General features: G+C 19.9%; 4 protein-coding genes across 4 annotated transcripts in view; 1 reads left to right on the top strand and 3 right to left on the bottom strand.

Moving 5' to 3' along the window:
* PGSY75_0802700 (hypothetical protein) overlaps positions 1–1,070 on the bottom strand; it is a gene marked incomplete at both ends in the record, with an annotated part of 1,536 nt that extends 466 nt beyond the window's left edge. The window contains 3 exons of the mRNA XM_018785164.1: positions 69–242; positions 378–778; positions 875–1,070. Coding sequence (XP_018642131.1) covers positions 69–242; positions 378–778; positions 875–1,070 — 771 coding nt within the window. Of the gene's footprint in view, positions 243–377; positions 779–874 lie in introns of the transcript that reaches the window.
* Positions 1,071–1,480: 410 nt separating this feature from the next.
* PGSY75_0802600 (adenylyl cyclase beta) lies at positions 1,481–8,835 on the bottom strand (the record flags this gene model as incomplete). The annotated part of the gene is made up of 5 exons (XM_018785163.1): positions 1,481–1,555; positions 1,706–2,098; positions 2,415–8,120; positions 8,279–8,530; positions 8,743–8,835. The coding sequence occupies 5 exons, from the start codon at positions 8,833–8,835 to the stop codon at positions 1,481–1,483; spliced, it is 6,519 nt and encodes a 2,172-aa protein (XP_018642130.1).
* Positions 8,836–10,249: 1,414 nt separating this feature from the next.
* PGSY75_0802500 (putative inositol 5-phosphatase) lies at positions 10,250–14,887 on the top strand (the record flags this gene model as incomplete). The annotated part of the gene is made up of 1 exon (XM_018785162.1): positions 10,250–14,887. The coding sequence occupies one exon, from the start codon at positions 10,250–10,252 to the stop codon at positions 14,885–14,887; it is 4,638 nt and encodes a 1,545-aa protein (XP_018642129.1).
* A 280-nt stretch (positions 14,888–15,167) lies between these two features.
* PGSY75_0802400 (hypothetical protein) lies at positions 15,168–17,570 on the bottom strand (the record flags this gene model as incomplete). Its single annotated transcript, XM_018785161.1, has 3 exons — positions 15,168–15,219; positions 15,307–15,364; positions 15,509–17,570. 3 exons carry the CDS (start codon positions 17,568–17,570, stop codon positions 15,168–15,170), a joined length of 2,172 nt encoding a protein of 723 aa, XP_018642128.1.
* Between the last annotated feature and the right edge of the window lie 764 nt (positions 17,571–18,334).

Genomic DNA, 18,334 nt, shown 5'->3' with positions numbered 1-18,334 from the left:
ATATATATATATATATATATACTTACATTTATGTTTATATGTATGTATGTTTATATTTTTATTTTTACTTGGTAAATATTTTTTAATAATATGTGCCTCTCCGATTTTTCAGTCTCGTTACTATTATTAAGGTCAATTTGCTTTTTTAATATTAAATTAATGTTTTTTAAAATTTCTTCTAAACACAAAAAGTTTGTCTTTTTATGTTCTATGGTGTTTTTATATATATCTAGAATTATATCCTTCAAAGGTGCAAATATATATATTATTAAATTTAAAAATGGATATATGAACTATTAATTGAATGAATAAAATAAATAATACATATATATATATATATATATATATATATATATATATATTTGTGTAATTATTACCTCGTGAGTTATATCATTTGTGGAATAATTTTTCATCTGATCAGATGTTTTACTTAATTTTATTTTATTTTTTTTTATTATTTTAGATTGGTTTGTATTATTTTGGTTCAATACATTTTCATTTTTGACTTCCTCTATTTTGTCATCATGAATTTTGTTATATTCGTATTGGTCTGTATATATTTTTTCTTCCTGTTGATAAATATTTTCATCATATGGATCTTTATTTTCTAAATTTTCATTGAATATTTCTTCATCTAGAATATAATCCTGGTAATCTTTTTTTTGGTTTTTTAAACTATGTTGATAAAATATTGACGTATGTTCATTTTCTTGATCATTAAAATAATTATCTCCAATATTTGATTTACTTTTGTGATTATGTTCAGAAGATTTTGTTTCTACATACAAAATATAGGAAAAAATGGTACATGAGTAAATTTTGATTAATTCTGTAGTTATTATTTGTGTTCATATGATTTTTATTATATTTTTACCTTTATTGTACATATTAAGAATGTTATCATAAATTTCTGATTTTATTTGTAGCACTTCTTGAACGCTACTCGCACATGTATTTAATTGTTTTTCTGTTTTTTCATATCCTATTTGATTTTCATTATTTTTTGTTAAAGAGATATTAATCTCTGTTTCTTTTGTTTCGTCATAATTTTTTTTAAAAGGCAGTTGCATTTCTTCCATAACAAGACATCAAAAAATATGCTATATATATATATATATATGTATGTGTATTTTTTTATCCATGTAACTTATTTTTTCAGTTAAATTTTTTATGAAATACATTTAAAATGATTTAATATTTTCTAGTTTTGTCTTTATACATACATTTTTATTTAAAATTTTTTAAAATGTTGTAAAGGGAGTTTATATACAATCATAAAAAAGAAAATATCGGATAGATCGAATAACAAATAGAAAGTGTATGTATATGAATATATATATATATATATGTGTGTGTTTAAAAAAAAAAAAAATACATATATAATAATTTAAAAACTAATTCAATATAATGCAAAACAATACATATTTAAAATTGTTGTAAACATTTTTTTTTTTTTTTATTTTTTATTTTTTATTCCTATTTACGATTCTATATACTTTTTGTAAATTTTTTTTATATATTCCTTTTCTTCATTCTCCAACAAATCATTTAAAACCTAAAAAAAAAAATATATATATATATATATATGTGTATATATTTATTTTGTTACGCAAAGGATATAATTAAAAATTGAAATGGTTCATAAATATATTAAAAGATTTATATTTTTTTTTATTTTATTTTTTTTTCCTTTTATTTGGATTACCTTTTTTAATGAAAAATTTGTTATGCAGAAATATATTTCCTCATCAGGTATATTTTTGTGTTTGCCAAATAAGGTGTGGTGTTTACTTTTCTTCTCAAGGAAACTATTTATTTTATTATACATATCTCTATATACGAAATTAATGTTATGTATAGAATTAACATTGTCTTTTGACAGAGTAACAGATTTCTTGTTCTCATCTTCATATAAACAAAAGACATTCTTCTCCATCAACTTTACAATAATTTTTTTTAACTCACACCTTGATATATACTTAGGATATATACATTCCATTTTTTTTATGTTAAACGTATGATTAAAGAAGGAGCAAAGCTTAGCCAACAATTGTTCTTCTTGGTTTAGGCTATCAATTAGGGACATGCAATATGCGGTCTATATATAATATGAAGAAAAAAAAAAAATTAATAATAATAATAAAATTATACATATATAATATATATATATTAAATAAGATGGTCATATTATATATATGTACAACTATCCATTTATATATTTCATACATACATTTTACATGAACAGGTCATATTATATATATGTACAACTATCCATTTATATATATCATATATACATTTTACATGAACAGGTCATATTATATATATGTACAACTATCCATTTATATATATCATATATACATTTTACATGAACAGGTCATATTTTTTATTTTATTTTATTTTATTTTATTTTTTACCAATCGAGGAACTAGCGGTGCTTCGTTTAAATCTTTGACTACCACAAGTTCATATTCATAAGTTATATCATCATTATTTGGATTATCATTGGAAGAGGTTGTGCTATTAGATGGGAATAATGAAGATTTTGCTTTTTCATTTTGTATTGAGATAATTTGTTTACTGAAATGATTAATATAATTATTTGTAGTGCATGTATTACTGATAAGGTTATTAAAAAAATGTTTGTTATAATAATGATAGTTATGTGTATCAGTATTTTGATTTATATTATTTATTTGATTAAATTGGTTTGTGTGTGTTGTATGATTAGGATGATTACTTTTTGTTGGATTTGTGCTGGATGAATCTTTTTCACCATTTTGTTCTTTCAAAAAGAATAGTTCATCATTATTTTGTTGATTGTTATGTTGGTTGTTATGTTGGTTGTTATGTTGATTGTTTTGATCATCATTTTTGTCCTTCTCATATTTATATAATTCTAGATAATGATTATTAAGAAGATAAAATAAAGTATATTGTACAAATTTAGGTATTCCAAAACAAGTTTTATTTAGATATTCAATTAGTTGTTTACTTATTTTATCTTTATGTATATTTAAACATAGGCTAACAAATTCATATAGATGATTTATATTGAAAGGTTTTAATTCTATAGATGCTTCACATTGTTGTGCATATTTTTTAATTTTTTTTAATTGTTTTATATTATTATTATTTTTCATTCCATTAATAAATAAAAAGATAAGAGGTTTATGTTTGTGCATAAAAAAAGGATTACATAAAGGTGATTTATTTTGATAAAACTTTTTATAACTATTAAAATAATTATTATAATAAATATTTTTGTGCATATTAGGATTAACATTTTGATTCATTTGATTATGTATGTTATCATTTAAATATTCATTTTTGATATTTTGATTTTTATAAATTTGATAATTATTATTTTGTTCATTCATTTTTTGTTGAGCTATATATAATAAAATATTATCTTTAATATTTGGATATAAAGTTTTATAAAACATTTTTTGTTCTTTAATTTTGTTTGTGTCATTTACATTTTCTGTTTCATCTTTAAATATTTGTACAACATTTATATTTTCTTGTTTGTTAGTATTATTTGTATTTTGTATAATATTTTCATTGTTATAAGTTTGTGAATTTATTTCACTGTTATTTATTAATGATGCTGAACTACTTTTTTTTGATAAAGAATCATTATTTTCATCCATAAGAATAATTTCATGAGCTTGATATAATTTCTGTTGTCTTAAATTAAAAGAAGATATATTATCATTATGATTATTATTATTTGTTATATTAACATTTTGTGAATAATGAGAATTCTCTTGATTATACATATCATTAATATTATATAAATTGTTTGTATTTGTATCATTATTAATTTTATTTGGTAAGTTAGAAATAATATTTTTATCTATATGATCAATACTTTGTTGTGCTCTCATATGATCATCAAGGAAATCATTTATATTTTTTTTTTTGATAGACAAACCGTTTTGTTCATCAGAGTTGTATATATTGTTATCATCATCATCATTACTATTATTATTATTATTATTATTATTATTATTATTATCATTGTTGTTGTTGTTGTGTAAGAACTCATCATTTATATTATTATCGCCATAAATATTGTTGTCATGTGTGATATTTTGATACATATTGTTTCCACAATTATTATTCTCATTTATATTATTCACATATGCATTGTTCATAAAATTACCTTTGCAGAAGACACACTTCCTAGAATGATTTTTTCTCCAATCTTTTAGATTTCTTTGTAAATGTTTGGATATTTTTTTTCTTTTAAGCATAGCTAACTTAGCTATATTATTTGATATTTTCCAAGCATCATCTTCAATATTAATATTTAAGGAAGTACCTGCTCTATAATTAAATATAATAAACATATTTTCATGCAAAGTAAAATAATAAATCATCGAGCTTATAATACCTATTCTGTTTTCTTTTAGTTCATTTTTCATTTTTGTATGTATATCGTTTCTTGAATATGTTTGCGAAGAGGAGCTTACATCTCCTGTTGCTGTATGTTTATTGTATATGTGTTCAGGTTTGTTTATTATTTTATTTTTCTTCACAGAAGGATTATAATGGTCATGAATAATATCATTATGATAATTGTCATCATTATGATAATTGTCATCATTATGATTATTGTCATCATCATGATTATTGTCATCATTATGATTATTGTCATCATCATGATTATCATCATCATCATGATTATCATCATCATCATCATGATTATTATCATCATCATCATGATAATTGTGTTGCTTATCCAAGGTGCTTCCATGTGACACATCAGAAGGGACGTGATACATATGATTAATATCATTAGTATCATTTGTTTGGCCCATGCGCTTACCAGCTGGTATATATATTTTTTTTTTTTTATTTTTCTCTTTGGTCTTTTTTTTGTTTTTCTTTTTATCTCGTCTTGAATTATGAAAGAAATACTCCAAAAGTGTGGATATTTTTTTACAAAATATATTGTTATTAGAAGCATTTTGTGTTTGAATATTTGTATTTATTTTATTTTGAATTAAAGTGTGATCATTTTTTTTATTGGGATGGTTTTGAATATATTTGTTAGTTTGGTAAGTATAATTTTTATTTTTATCTGTATAATATTCCTTTTCCTTTTCTTTTTTTTTTTTTTTTTTTTTAGTTTTAAAAATAGGTATATCTAAATCATCTATTACATGTATCATACATTTAAAAAACCAATGAAAAGATGGGTGTGTGATTTCTCTTAACATATTGAAGTTGTCATTTTTATTTAGGAGAATATTTTTTTTCCTCATATGTGATAATTTCCAAGTGTTTAATATATCGTTACATAAAATTTTCCAAGGTAGTAATGGATTTGTTATATTTATATATAATGAGTTGGGCATATTACTAACATTAAATAATTTAAAGTTATATAATCCTTTTGTAATTAATTTTATGAATTCAAATATTCCTAGATTTTCATTTCCTTCAACAAATAAGACTCCACCTACACGAGAAAGTTCTTTAAATTTGAAATGCAGTGGATCATAATATTCATGTAATAAGAAAGGGCCAGTATAGCTTTTATAATCAACATGTAATGATGTTTTTATTTTATTAAATCTAGATATACTATAAATCATATCATATGTTAATGTATTGTCATATATATTATTAAAAGATGTAGAAGATTTTCTATTTGAATGAAGATTATCATCCATATCATATATATGATTATTATGTTTATCTAATATTAATTTATTTTGTCTTATAGGTTCATTTACATGTTCATCATTATTTATATTATTTATATGCATTTCCTTTGTCATCATAATATTATTGTTTTTTTTCAAGTGTTCCAAATTTTTATTGGCACAGTAAGTAAGAGAAGGTGATATGTTTGTACTTATGGGTTTATATAAATCACACATTTGTAAATAATAGAAACAATTCTTATCTTCTTTGAACAAGTGATATATTTTATTTTTAAATATGCTTTTATAATATTTGAATAAAAAGTTGTAATTTAGAAATGAGAAATCAGAAACTTGTTGAAAATTTGTTTTCATTTTTTTATTTTCAAGAATGGATATATCTACATTTGTAGATAAATTATCATGAATATTTTTTATTGTCTCATCTTTTGTTGATATTAAATTATTATTATTATTAATACTATTATTATTAATAATATTATTATTATTAATATTATTATTATTATTAATATTATTTTTTTTATTGTTTTGATTTATATTATTATTGTGGCTATTAACTAATAATTCTTCATCTGTAAAATAATTATTATTATTATTATTATTGTTGCTGTTTTCATTGTTTGTATTATCATATACATAATCTATACATTTTTTATTAATAGTGCCTATAGGTGAATATATTTTAATAAGTTTATTTTTTCCTTTGACTTTTATAGATATTAATTTTTGAAAGGATATAAAATGTTTACAATTATTATATGTATTTTCATCAACATAAATTTCTTTATTACCAGCTTTGAAACATAATCTAGCAGCAACATTAACAGAATCTCCTAGGGCTGTGTATTCTTTTCTAATTTTATTTCCTATGATTCCACACCATATTTTTCCAGTAGATATACCTATACTACCATTTAATTTTAATGATTTCAATGCATCTATTAATCTAAAACAAGTAAGTAAAGCTCTTATAGTATCATCACAATGATATAGAGGTGGTAATCCAAACATAATTAATATTAAGATACCTTTATCATCTAATATAAATTTATTTATTGTTCCTTCCATAGTAAATACAGCTTTTTGTGTTAGCTTCATAATTCCATGTGCTGAATGAACACCAGTCATAGTTGATGTATCTATATCTTTAACAGATACAAAAATAATTGTTACTTTTCTAATTTCATTAAAAAATATATTACATCCTAAAGATAATTTTCTATATACAATATCTGGTATAAATGTTTTTAAAAGAAGATCAAAATTTTCATATATAAGAGTAGATTGTCTAGATTGTTTATCTGTAGTTAATAGAGTAAACTTTTTTTTTATTTTATCTTCTGAACTATTTTTTCTTTTATTATCTTTTATATTAACATGTAAATCGTTATTTACATCTGCATTTACATCTGCATCTGCATTTACATCTGCATCTGCATTTACATCTACATCTGCGTTTACATCATCTTCGTTGTCTTCCTCTTCTTCTTCGTCTTCCTCTTCTTCCTCTTCCTCCTCATAATTCTTTTTCAACCTCTTCATGTCAATTTCCTCCTTCATCTTCACAAATAAGAAAAAGTTCTTCTTGCACGTCCCTTGAACTATCACCTTATCTTTAATATTTTTATAAAAAGAATACGACAGCACACTTTCTCCATTTTTTGCCAAGGACTCACCAGAACCTATTTCTTCCAGTGGCTTGCCTGATAACAAATATTCTCTTTTTCTTAAAACATTTCCAATTTGTAAGAAGCTAACCTTTCCATATGTAATAGCAATATGTACTTTTAAATATTTATTTTCTATTGGTGTTGGAAATTTATTTAATAATTTGTGTATGTCCATACAACACCCTAATGCTAGGAGACATATCTTTCTTATTTCTCGTGCGTTTTGACTTTTTTTTTTTTTAATATAATCTGAAGGATAGTTATCATCTGAGTTATTTGCTTGAGAAATATTAGGCTTACTGATCTTACTATTTTTTAGATTATAATTTTTAATATTATCATAGACTTCATCTTGATGATCATAATCATCATCGTTATTATAAATATTATGAATATTATTATGATTATTATTTAAATGAAAATTTTCAAATTTTTTTTTATCTTTTTCAATATGCATAAATGTATCTGGATTATTCTCATCAATTGAAGTTTCATTATCTTTAAGGTTAACTACATGTGCATCATTATAAATATTTTGAATATTATGATCTTTTGTCTTTTTTTTTTTCTTCTTATTTTTTAAAACATTATGAAGGGGCCAGATAACTAGAACAGCATCTCCACTGAACTTAATTATATCACCTCCCCAGTAATCTATAATTTTTATTAAAATGTTGAAAAACTTATTTAAGCAATTTCCTAGTAATTCGGTTCCATTAATTCGTTTGTCTAGTTGTTCAGCGAGGTTAGAAAAACCACTGGCATCACAAAAAAACTAAAAAAAAAATGAAAAAAAAAAAAAAAAAAAAAAAAAAAAAATTAGGAGTATGATAAATGTTTTGTTGGTTAAAAATATATACACATATATATATACATATTTATATATATTTATATTTATGTGCATTTTATTTTTTATATCCTTTGTTATATTACCACTACAGAGTTAAACTTCTGAATGACAAGATTTGAAAAGAACTGTGCAGGATTATCACACTTACTATAAATATTTAAAAGAATCTTTGGGAAGAATGATTTAAATATAGCAAGATTTTCATTTTCTTTTATGATATTTTTATTTTCTTTCCTTTTTTCTTTTTCTTCTTTATTATATTTCTTATATAATTCATTTTCTAAAAAACGTTCGCATTTAATACTGAACCATCTCCAATCAGAAGTGTAGTCACACTGACAAAAAAAATAAATATGCAAAATTTTTAAAAGGTGTTGATATGTATGTCTAATATATAAACACACACTATTAGATTAAAAAATAAATATATGTATATATTTATGTGTATATGTAGATATATATATATATATATATATATATATATATAAATGTGTATATATGTGTATATATGTGTATATATGTGTATATTTTATTTTTTTTTATTTACTGAATAATTTCTGCTCAGGTTATTTATGCGCTCATAGTTCTCATCTTTGTTATCATACGATTTTAAATATTCGCTAAATATATTTTTTAACATCCTTTTTAAAAAATCAAATATAAAAAAAAAATATAAAATAATAAAAAATGAAAAATAAATCTATAGGGGGCACATTGTCCCTTGAATTTTATGTGTGTTTATATATACATAAATATAAAAATATATAAATATATAAATATATATATTAAATATATATATTAAATATATATATATTTATGTGTGTACTAAATAATAGTGTAGTTATAAATAGACGGTATATTTTTTTATATTATATATTTTTTTTTTGTTATATAAAGTGAAATTACAAAAAAAAACAAAAAAAAAATTAAAATTAAAATAAAAAAATAATAATAAAATAAAAATAAAAATTCAATGAACAATAATATACATAATTCATTTAGATAATAGAATATTTGTCTTTATTACAAAAAAAAAAAAAAAAAAAAAATAAAACATATTGCAGTAAAATTTTTATTTTAGAAAAAAAAGAAAAATATATTAATATTTATATATAATATTAAAGTTAAAAAAAAAAAAAAAAAAAACAAACATGTACAATATATAGAATAATTCTATTACATATTTAATTTTTTTTTTTATTGCATTTACGTGAAAAAAAAAAAAAAAAAAATAAAATAAAATAAAATAAAATAAAAAAATATATATATATATAAAAAAAATAAAAAAAAAAATATATATATATATATATATAATATAAATACAACTATGCATATATATATATTATATATATTGTATGTTATTAGAAGTCTGAAAATGTAACAATATATATATATATATATATATGTATATATTTATATTATTATAAATATATATATAGATAAATATTACTTTTATTTTTCCTTTTAATTGTAATCTCGAACAAATAATAAAACACGGAGAATACATTATATAGAGGATGAGTATTCAAAACAATAATAGGAGGAAAGAAAAAAAAAAAAAAAAAAAAAAAAAAAATAGATAGATAGATAAATATAAATAAATAAATAAATATATATATATATATATATATATATATATATAATAAATAAAAAAATAAATTATACTTATAATTAAATATAATTAAAGAAAATATTTCATTTTATTTTATTTTTTTGATTTGTTGAAACTATAAAAAAGTTATGATATAAAAATATAATAAGGAATTAAGAAAAAAAAAAAATATATGTAATATTTATTCAACTTATAAAATATTAACATATATTAATATAATATGTTTTAAAATATTTTTTTTAATTTTTAGTCATATATTATAAAAATAAATAAATTTACATATATAAAAAATATATATATATATATATATATATATATATATATGTATATTTATATTGTTATATGTTGAAAAAAAGTATTTATATATTTATATATATTTATATATGTGTCCTTTATTTTGGTGTCCTAGTAGTGATGTTTGTTTAATTTATTTGATGTGATGATGTATCCTTCAAGGTTGACATGTTTTCGAAGTTATAAGATATATTGTAATAATGATTGTTTATTTGTGATAGGTATAAATAAGAAAGAGAATGTTTATGAAGTAAGTGCGTTGAAGAGAAGGAGTAAGAAGATTGAGATTGTTGAACACTTTGAATTATATATGAAGAAAGATTATTGTAATTATATTATAAGAAAGAAATTAGAATATATATGTAAATGTGAAGGTATATTTGGATGTATTCGTTTTTTGAATTACCCTTATTTATATGTATTAATTAAGAAAGAGAAAGTTGGAATATTATTTAATGAACATAAAATATATAATGTAAAAAATATTTTATTAATACCATTTGTTGAAGATATATTTGATAATTATAATGAAGAGAATGAATTAATAGATTTATTTTATAATAATATAAATCATAAATATATCTATTTTTCATATACATATAATTTAACATCAAGTGTGCAAGAAAATTATTTTATTCAAAAAAATTATATGAAAGGAGGACTTGAAGAATATAAAAAGAATCCATATATATGGAATTCATATCATAATAAATATTTTATAAAAAAGAATATTTTTTTATGTTTATTTGTAATAAATGGATATTTTATTCAATCCAAATTTGAATGCTCAGGTAAAATTATTGATATTAGTTTGATAGGTAGAAGAAGTAATAAATATGCAGGCACTCGATATAGAAAACGAGGTTTAAATTCTTTTGGCTATTCAGCTAATGATGTTGAATCTGAGATTATTTTATTTGAAAAAAATAATTCTCATGTTATCTTATCATATACACAATTAAGAGGTTCTGTTCCTATATTTTGGAATCAACAAGTTAATTATAAAATTTTAAAGAAACCACAAATAAATTTTATAAAAACAGATATTAATTATTCATCTACACAAAAACATTTTCAAATGTTATATGAAAAATATGGATATCCTATAACAGTTGTTAATTTATTAAGTAAGAAAAAATATAGTGATGAACAAAAATTATCATATCAATATAAACTATCTATTGATACACTTAATAAACATATTCCTAAAAAAATACATATTATATATAAACATTTAGATTTAAGAAAAGCTTATAAAATTGGTATTAAATATACACAATATATTTTAAAAATGTTATATAATTATTCTTTAAATACTATCGGTTTCTTTTATATGCATAATAAAAAAGTTTTACTTATTCAAACAGGTGTTCTCAGATTTAATTGTGTTGATTGTTTAGATAGAACAAATGCAGCTCAATTATTTTTAAATATCTATATGTTTATTAAATTCGTTAAAATTATAAAATTAATCAAAAAAAATGATTTGTCTGTTCAAAATATATCACATATATCACAATTATATGAAGAATTAGGTGATGTCATATCTAAACAATATGCAGGATCGACAGCACATAAAAAATATACACCAGGCCAACATTCTAACTTTTTTATTCAATCAAAAGAATTATTTACATCTCTAAAAAGATATTATATTAGTTCTTTTAATGATCTAGAAAAACAAAAAGCAATTAATCTATTCCTAGGAGTTACACATAATAAATTGCATTGTATAAATAATTCTCATGAACTTGATACATATGCTCATAATAAATATTTTAAAAATTATGGAAAAAATATTTTCTGGTGGGTTCTTCCTCTAGACAAATTCTATTACAAGGCACAAACTTTGTTGGATTTAAAACATGAGGATATTATTATAATAAATCTAAGAAGAAAATTAAAAGAAAAAGAAAAAAGAAACCGAAGAAAAAAAAAAATTAAAATTAAAAATATGAAAATTAAAAAAATGACACAATTTTTATATACATATAATATGAACACTAAGATGGATTCAAATAAATATAAAGAAAGAAAAAGAGGAAAAAAAAAAAAAAAAAAAAAACATACACATTTAAATATTTTAGAAGATTTATATAGAAACTTGAAAACAGGAGACGAATCAAAGAAGATACTTAAAATTAAAAGGAGGAGAAATATATTAAGAAGTATGAAGGATGTAAAAATTAAAAAGATAAAAAAACAAGATTTTATATCAAAAATGTATGATAATTTGAGGTTTTATAAATGTTTTAGTAATACAAATATATTTAAACATATATATAATTTTAATAATGCGGAGCAGAATTTTTTAGATAAGATGGGTGTTTCTTTGGAGGGTAATTTATTCTTTGATCGTATGAATTATATATTTAAAATGCGTTCTGTAGATAATTATTATAAGAAAGGGGAGGTCCCAGGTGATCAAAAAAATGGTGGAGATCAAAAAAATGGTGGTGATCAAAAAAATGGTGGTGATAATAAAAATTGTGATGATAATAAAAATGGTGGTGATAAAAAAAATGGTGGTGATAAAAAAAATGGTGGTGATAAAAAAAATTGTGATGATAATAAAAATTGTGATGATAAAAAAAATGATGATGATAAAAAAAATGGTGATGATAAAAAAAATGGTGATGACAAATACAATATAAAGAACCATATTAATAATATACATTACAACAATTCTGTAAATAAAATAAATTTAGGTAGTATAATCGATAATAATATAGAAATGAATCCACGTTCTTTTATTGTTTTGTTTAAATATTTGTCGCATATATGTAATTTTTACAATGTATATAAAAATAATTTCCATTATTTTTTTAAGAATAAGAATATATTTCGATATAAAATATGGAGACTTATTTCATGTTATAATTATTTAAATTATTTAAAAATATATTTTAATATATTTTTTCTTTTATATTATGCTATATGTAATAAATATAATATAAAGTTGATATATATGAATCATATAAAAGAATTAATATCTTATACGAATTCATTTAAGTGTAAAGATTTACAATATGAAGAAGATGATGTAATTAAAAAATGTGATTATAATAATAAAAAGACAAAGGAAGATTCTACTAATTATAAGAATCATATTAATAATTATATTAATAATTATATTAATAATCATATTAATAATCATATTATAATAAATACTTCTAGCTTTGAAAATGATATAAAACATATTGTGTCTCATTTCAAGAGATATAAAAATGTGCCTATGTTAATAGATAATTATATAAATTATTATCAAATAAATAATATTCCTTATAATTATATGTTGATTAATATATCGTCTATTATATATGATATCAAAATGAATGATAATATGAAAAAAAAACTTTCAAGGGATAAAATGAAAAGGGGAATAACAAACAAAAATATTACAAGTATTAAAAATAGTATCAATAATATCAATAATATCAATAATATCAATAATATCAATAATATCAATAATATCAATAATAATAATAATATATATAAATATAGTATTTATAATTGTAGAACTCATACTTGTTCAATATCCTATTTAGATGATGATGACGCACATATTTTTAATAGATACAGCATGTCTGATGTTTATAATTTATCAGAGGTGTATAATATTGTTACTAAGGAAGATCAAATAATAAATAATAATATGCTAAGTGATGAAAAAACTACTAATTCTTATATGTTCAAAAATTATATAAAGAGGAATAATATATCAGATAATTCTTCTGATAATAATAGTAATTTAATTATTTCTAGAAATGAAAAAAAGAAAATATTTTTAAAAAAAAAAAATATTAAAATTGCATCTAAATTTTATAAATGTCATATATATAAAAGATATATAAAAGAAAAAAAAGATGAAAAATATATAAGAGATAAGAATTATAATATTTTGCAACTTCCATATATATACAGTCCATTTTATTTTAATTCCAAAATGATAAAGTTTCTTTTATTTGTTTATTCAACATATTGTTCTTCTGCAAATGAAATAAATTGTAATAAAAATATTAAATATAATATTTATAATAATTGTCATAAATTAAATAAATATCCTATTGATTTTTATTATCATTGTAATAACTCATATAATCAAATTAAAAAAATGATAGATATGGATAATGAGCTCATTAAAAAAGATACAAATAATATACAAAGTTCTAATAACATATATTATAACATTGTGTTTTTTTTTAAAAAATTATTTGTAATTAAATATGTAGATTTATATTTTATTGAATTATATTTATCATATATATATAAGACAAATTATTATAAAGAATTTGATGTCTATTTTTATCAAAATATAAAATATCCTTTTTATAATAATATGAAAAATAAAAAATCAGAAGAGAAACTTTTCTTAGATAATTATGATTCATTTGAAAATATACACAAGAAAAAAAAAGAAGTTTTTCGCATACATAAAAAAATTTATAATGAAGTAACAAATAATTATAATAATTTAGCTAGGAAATATATATATATAAAAAAATTTGAAACACAATATACTCAAGAAATGAATTCATATAAAAAAAGAGATGAACAAATCAAACAGTTCTTTAAAAATAATATTACTTCTTTTAATAATCAAATGAATAATTATAATATCCATTTTAATAATTTTAAACATTATATTAAACAAAATGAAAAATATAAACAAAACGGAAACTATGATCATCTTCATAATTTTAATGTCTTGAAAGATAAAATAGAAAACTCAATGAATTATAATCAGTATTGTCATCCAATTGGAAGGAAAATATTTACAACATAAATGAAAACGAATCACATGTTTTTTTGTTTTTTTTTTAAGTTATCTGTTCATAAATATATTTCATATTAATATAATATATATATATATATATATATCAATCATATTTATAATTTTTTTTTTTTTTGTTAAAACACATAAAAAAAGAAAAAAATAAAAATTAAGAATTAATAAATTAATAAATTAAAAAATTAAAAAAATTAAAATAGTGTAAGGTGTCTATCCGTTTTTTTTTTTTTTTTTTTTTTTTTTTTTTTTTTTTTTTTTTTTTTTTTTTGCTCTTTTAAAAATGCAGTTGTCGTAGTTCTCTCAAGGCTGTTTTTATCCTATAGACGCTGCAAAGAAAAAAAAAAAAATATATATATATATATATATATATATATTTATTAATTTATTATTTATTTTTTTGAAACGTTCTCTACTTGATTGGGTCTTCACAACAGATTGATTGTATGAAAGAATTTATTTTATCTTCAAAGTCTAAAAAGAAGCATTAAAATAAAATATATACATATATACATATATATATATATATATATATATTTTTATATATATTTATAAACACTCTATTATTGATAACTACACTGAGACAGACTTCCTTCTCATTATTTTTGTTCTTATTACCTTGAAAGGACAAGGATCGAATATGTAACTCATTACTCAACAATTTTAATGATATATATGCTTTTAATATACACGTTATCAATATTTCCTTTGGAGTAAATATTAAACATAAAGGAGTTTTATAAATATCTAATATCGTTAAAAAACATAACTTCTCTAAATATACCACCTGGTCAGATTCAATATATCCTTTCATTGTATACACAAATTTATTTATATATGATGGTAATAATTCAAAAAATAACATTTTAGGCTTTATGTGATAATTAAAACTTTTTAATATTTCTCCTTCGTAATATATTATTATCTTCTGCATCAATTGTAACTTCTGACCTGAATTGTTTAATACCCATTTGGAAGATGAGACGTATATGTTCTTTTTGTGCTCTTTACATAATTTTTTTAATTTTTTTATATTCTCTGTCAAAATATTTTTTTCCCGTAACTCACCATTTTGTTCATGTAACTCACCATTTTTTTTGTGTAACTCACCATTTTTTTTGTGTAACTCGCCATTTTTTTTGTGTAACTCACCATTTTGTTCATCCAAATCACCATTTTGTTCATCCAAATCACCATTTTGTTCATCCAAATCACCATTTTGTTCATGCAAATCACCATTTATTTCATGTTTTATTTTAACATTTTCATTTTTTACATCAGTTTCTTTATTTATCGTTTCGTTTTGTTCAATATCCATGTGGTCATACTCCGAAACGTCACTGCTATTACATTCAGACAAATATGAACTAAAGCAATCACTGACATGATTTATATTATTTATATCAGATATATATCCTTCTTCAATTATATTATTCAATTCTTGTAGGTCGTTATATATGGATTTATTTTCTTGTAAATTATTTACATTATTATTAATATGTAAACATTTGGATTGTTTTTTGTTTTTATGTTCTTTCTTTGTATCTATGTAAGTATTTTCATTTTTTGAAGCTTGATTCAGTTGTTGTTTCTTTTGTTCTTCTTGTTTTATGCTTATGTCACATAAGTTTTCTTTTTTTATATGTTCCATAAAAGAAGAAAAGGTTTTGTGATTAAATATTTGAGTATTATAAAAGGTATGATTAATTTTATAATTTGTTATTAAATCTAATTCGATAGAATGTATTTTTTTTTTGATTTTTTTTTTTTTATAAAAATAATTTAATAGTTTAAAAATAACTTTTGGTATATCATATAATTTTCTTGATTTTTTCAAGAGTTCAAAATCTTCTCTTAATTTCCAAGCAAGGAAAATACAGGCACCTGCAATGAGATAACTTATGGTGTTTTTTTTTCTTTTAAGAATTTTCTGATTATATTTATTCATATAATATAAAGCAATACATATGGTGCAAAAAGAAAGTTGTAAATATTTTCCTAGGATGATAATAAATTTGGAAGTATTCATAATATAGTTTCTGAATTTTCTGTTTTTTAAAAATTTCATATAATATTCTTCATCAGTATTCATATTCATATTAACATCTAAAATGATATTGAGTTTTTTAAATAGTTCTTTTTTTATTTCTTCTCTTAAGTGATTAATATTATTAGGATTATGATGTGAATCATCATCATAATTATCATCACAATGATCATCACGATTATCATCACAATTATCATCACATTTATCATCACATTTATCACTTTCTTTTTTATTCTTACTGGAGTTGTTGTATTTGGCCTTCTTCTTTTTGGGAGACATGGATATATCATCATTAAGAATATTTTTATCATTACTATAATTATTATTATTATTATTACTACTATGGTTACGTTTAATATAATTTTTACTATCCAAGTCATTTTGTTCGGTTATTTTTTTTTTATGCACATCGTCATGACTTATTTTATGTGTGGTAATAGAAGGAACAGATTCCCCGCTCCTTAATAATTTATCATCATCAAAGTATATATTATTATCATTATAACAAGGATCTTCATTTTGTTGAATGTCATTTTTTATATATTCTACATGACCACATGTTGTATTTATATTTTCATTTTGTTCACATATATTTAAATTAAAATTGTCGACGTTTGTCTGAAATATTTTCATATTTTAAAAGATAGAAAAAAAAAAAAAAAAAAAAAAAAAACAATGATATTATGTGTACATATAATATATATATATATATGTTTCATATGTTAATTGTTAGATGTTCACAATTCATTTAATATAAATAAGTTCTAAAAAATATTAAAAAATAAAACACAGCATATTAAGATGTAGCATTTTCTTTATAATAATATACTCAAACTGCAAAAAAAAAAAAAAAAGAAAGAAACCAACAAAAAAGGAAATATATATTATAAATATATTTTTATTGATTTATTCATTCACACTACAGTTTCGTTGAATTTTATTTTATTGAACATTATTTGTGAATATTTAAGAATATAAATCTATAACATTGTAACAAGCAAAAAAAAAAATAAATAAATAAATAAATAATTATAATATATATATTTATATAATCAGTTATGAAAATGTGAAAACCATCTTATGGTAATATTTACATTTTATTTTGTAGTAGTCTCCACGGATAAAATAAATAAAAACTTAAAAAGATATAAAAATATATACATATATTTAATATAATTTATATTATTCATAAATTATTAGAAAATGGAAATATATATATATAATATATTTTTTTTAACATAATATTTATGGAGAAATATATAGTAAGTATTTTATTTAAAAAAAAAAAAAAAAAAAAAAAAAAAAAAAAAAAAAAAAAAAAAAAAAAAAAAAAAAAAAAAAAAAATAAAAAAAAAAAAAAAAAAAAAAAAAAAAAAAAAAAAAAAAAAAAAAAAAAA

This window comes from Plasmodium gaboni, chromosome 8, assembly GCF_001602025.1.
Source record: "Plasmodium gaboni strain SY75 chromosome 8, whole genome shotgun sequence".
NCBI lineage: Eukaryota > Apicomplexa > Aconoidasida > Haemosporida > Plasmodiidae > Plasmodium > Plasmodium gaboni.
The sequence above is the reverse complement of the archived record's forward strand: the minus strand, read 5'-3'. Positions and strand labels throughout refer to the sequence as shown.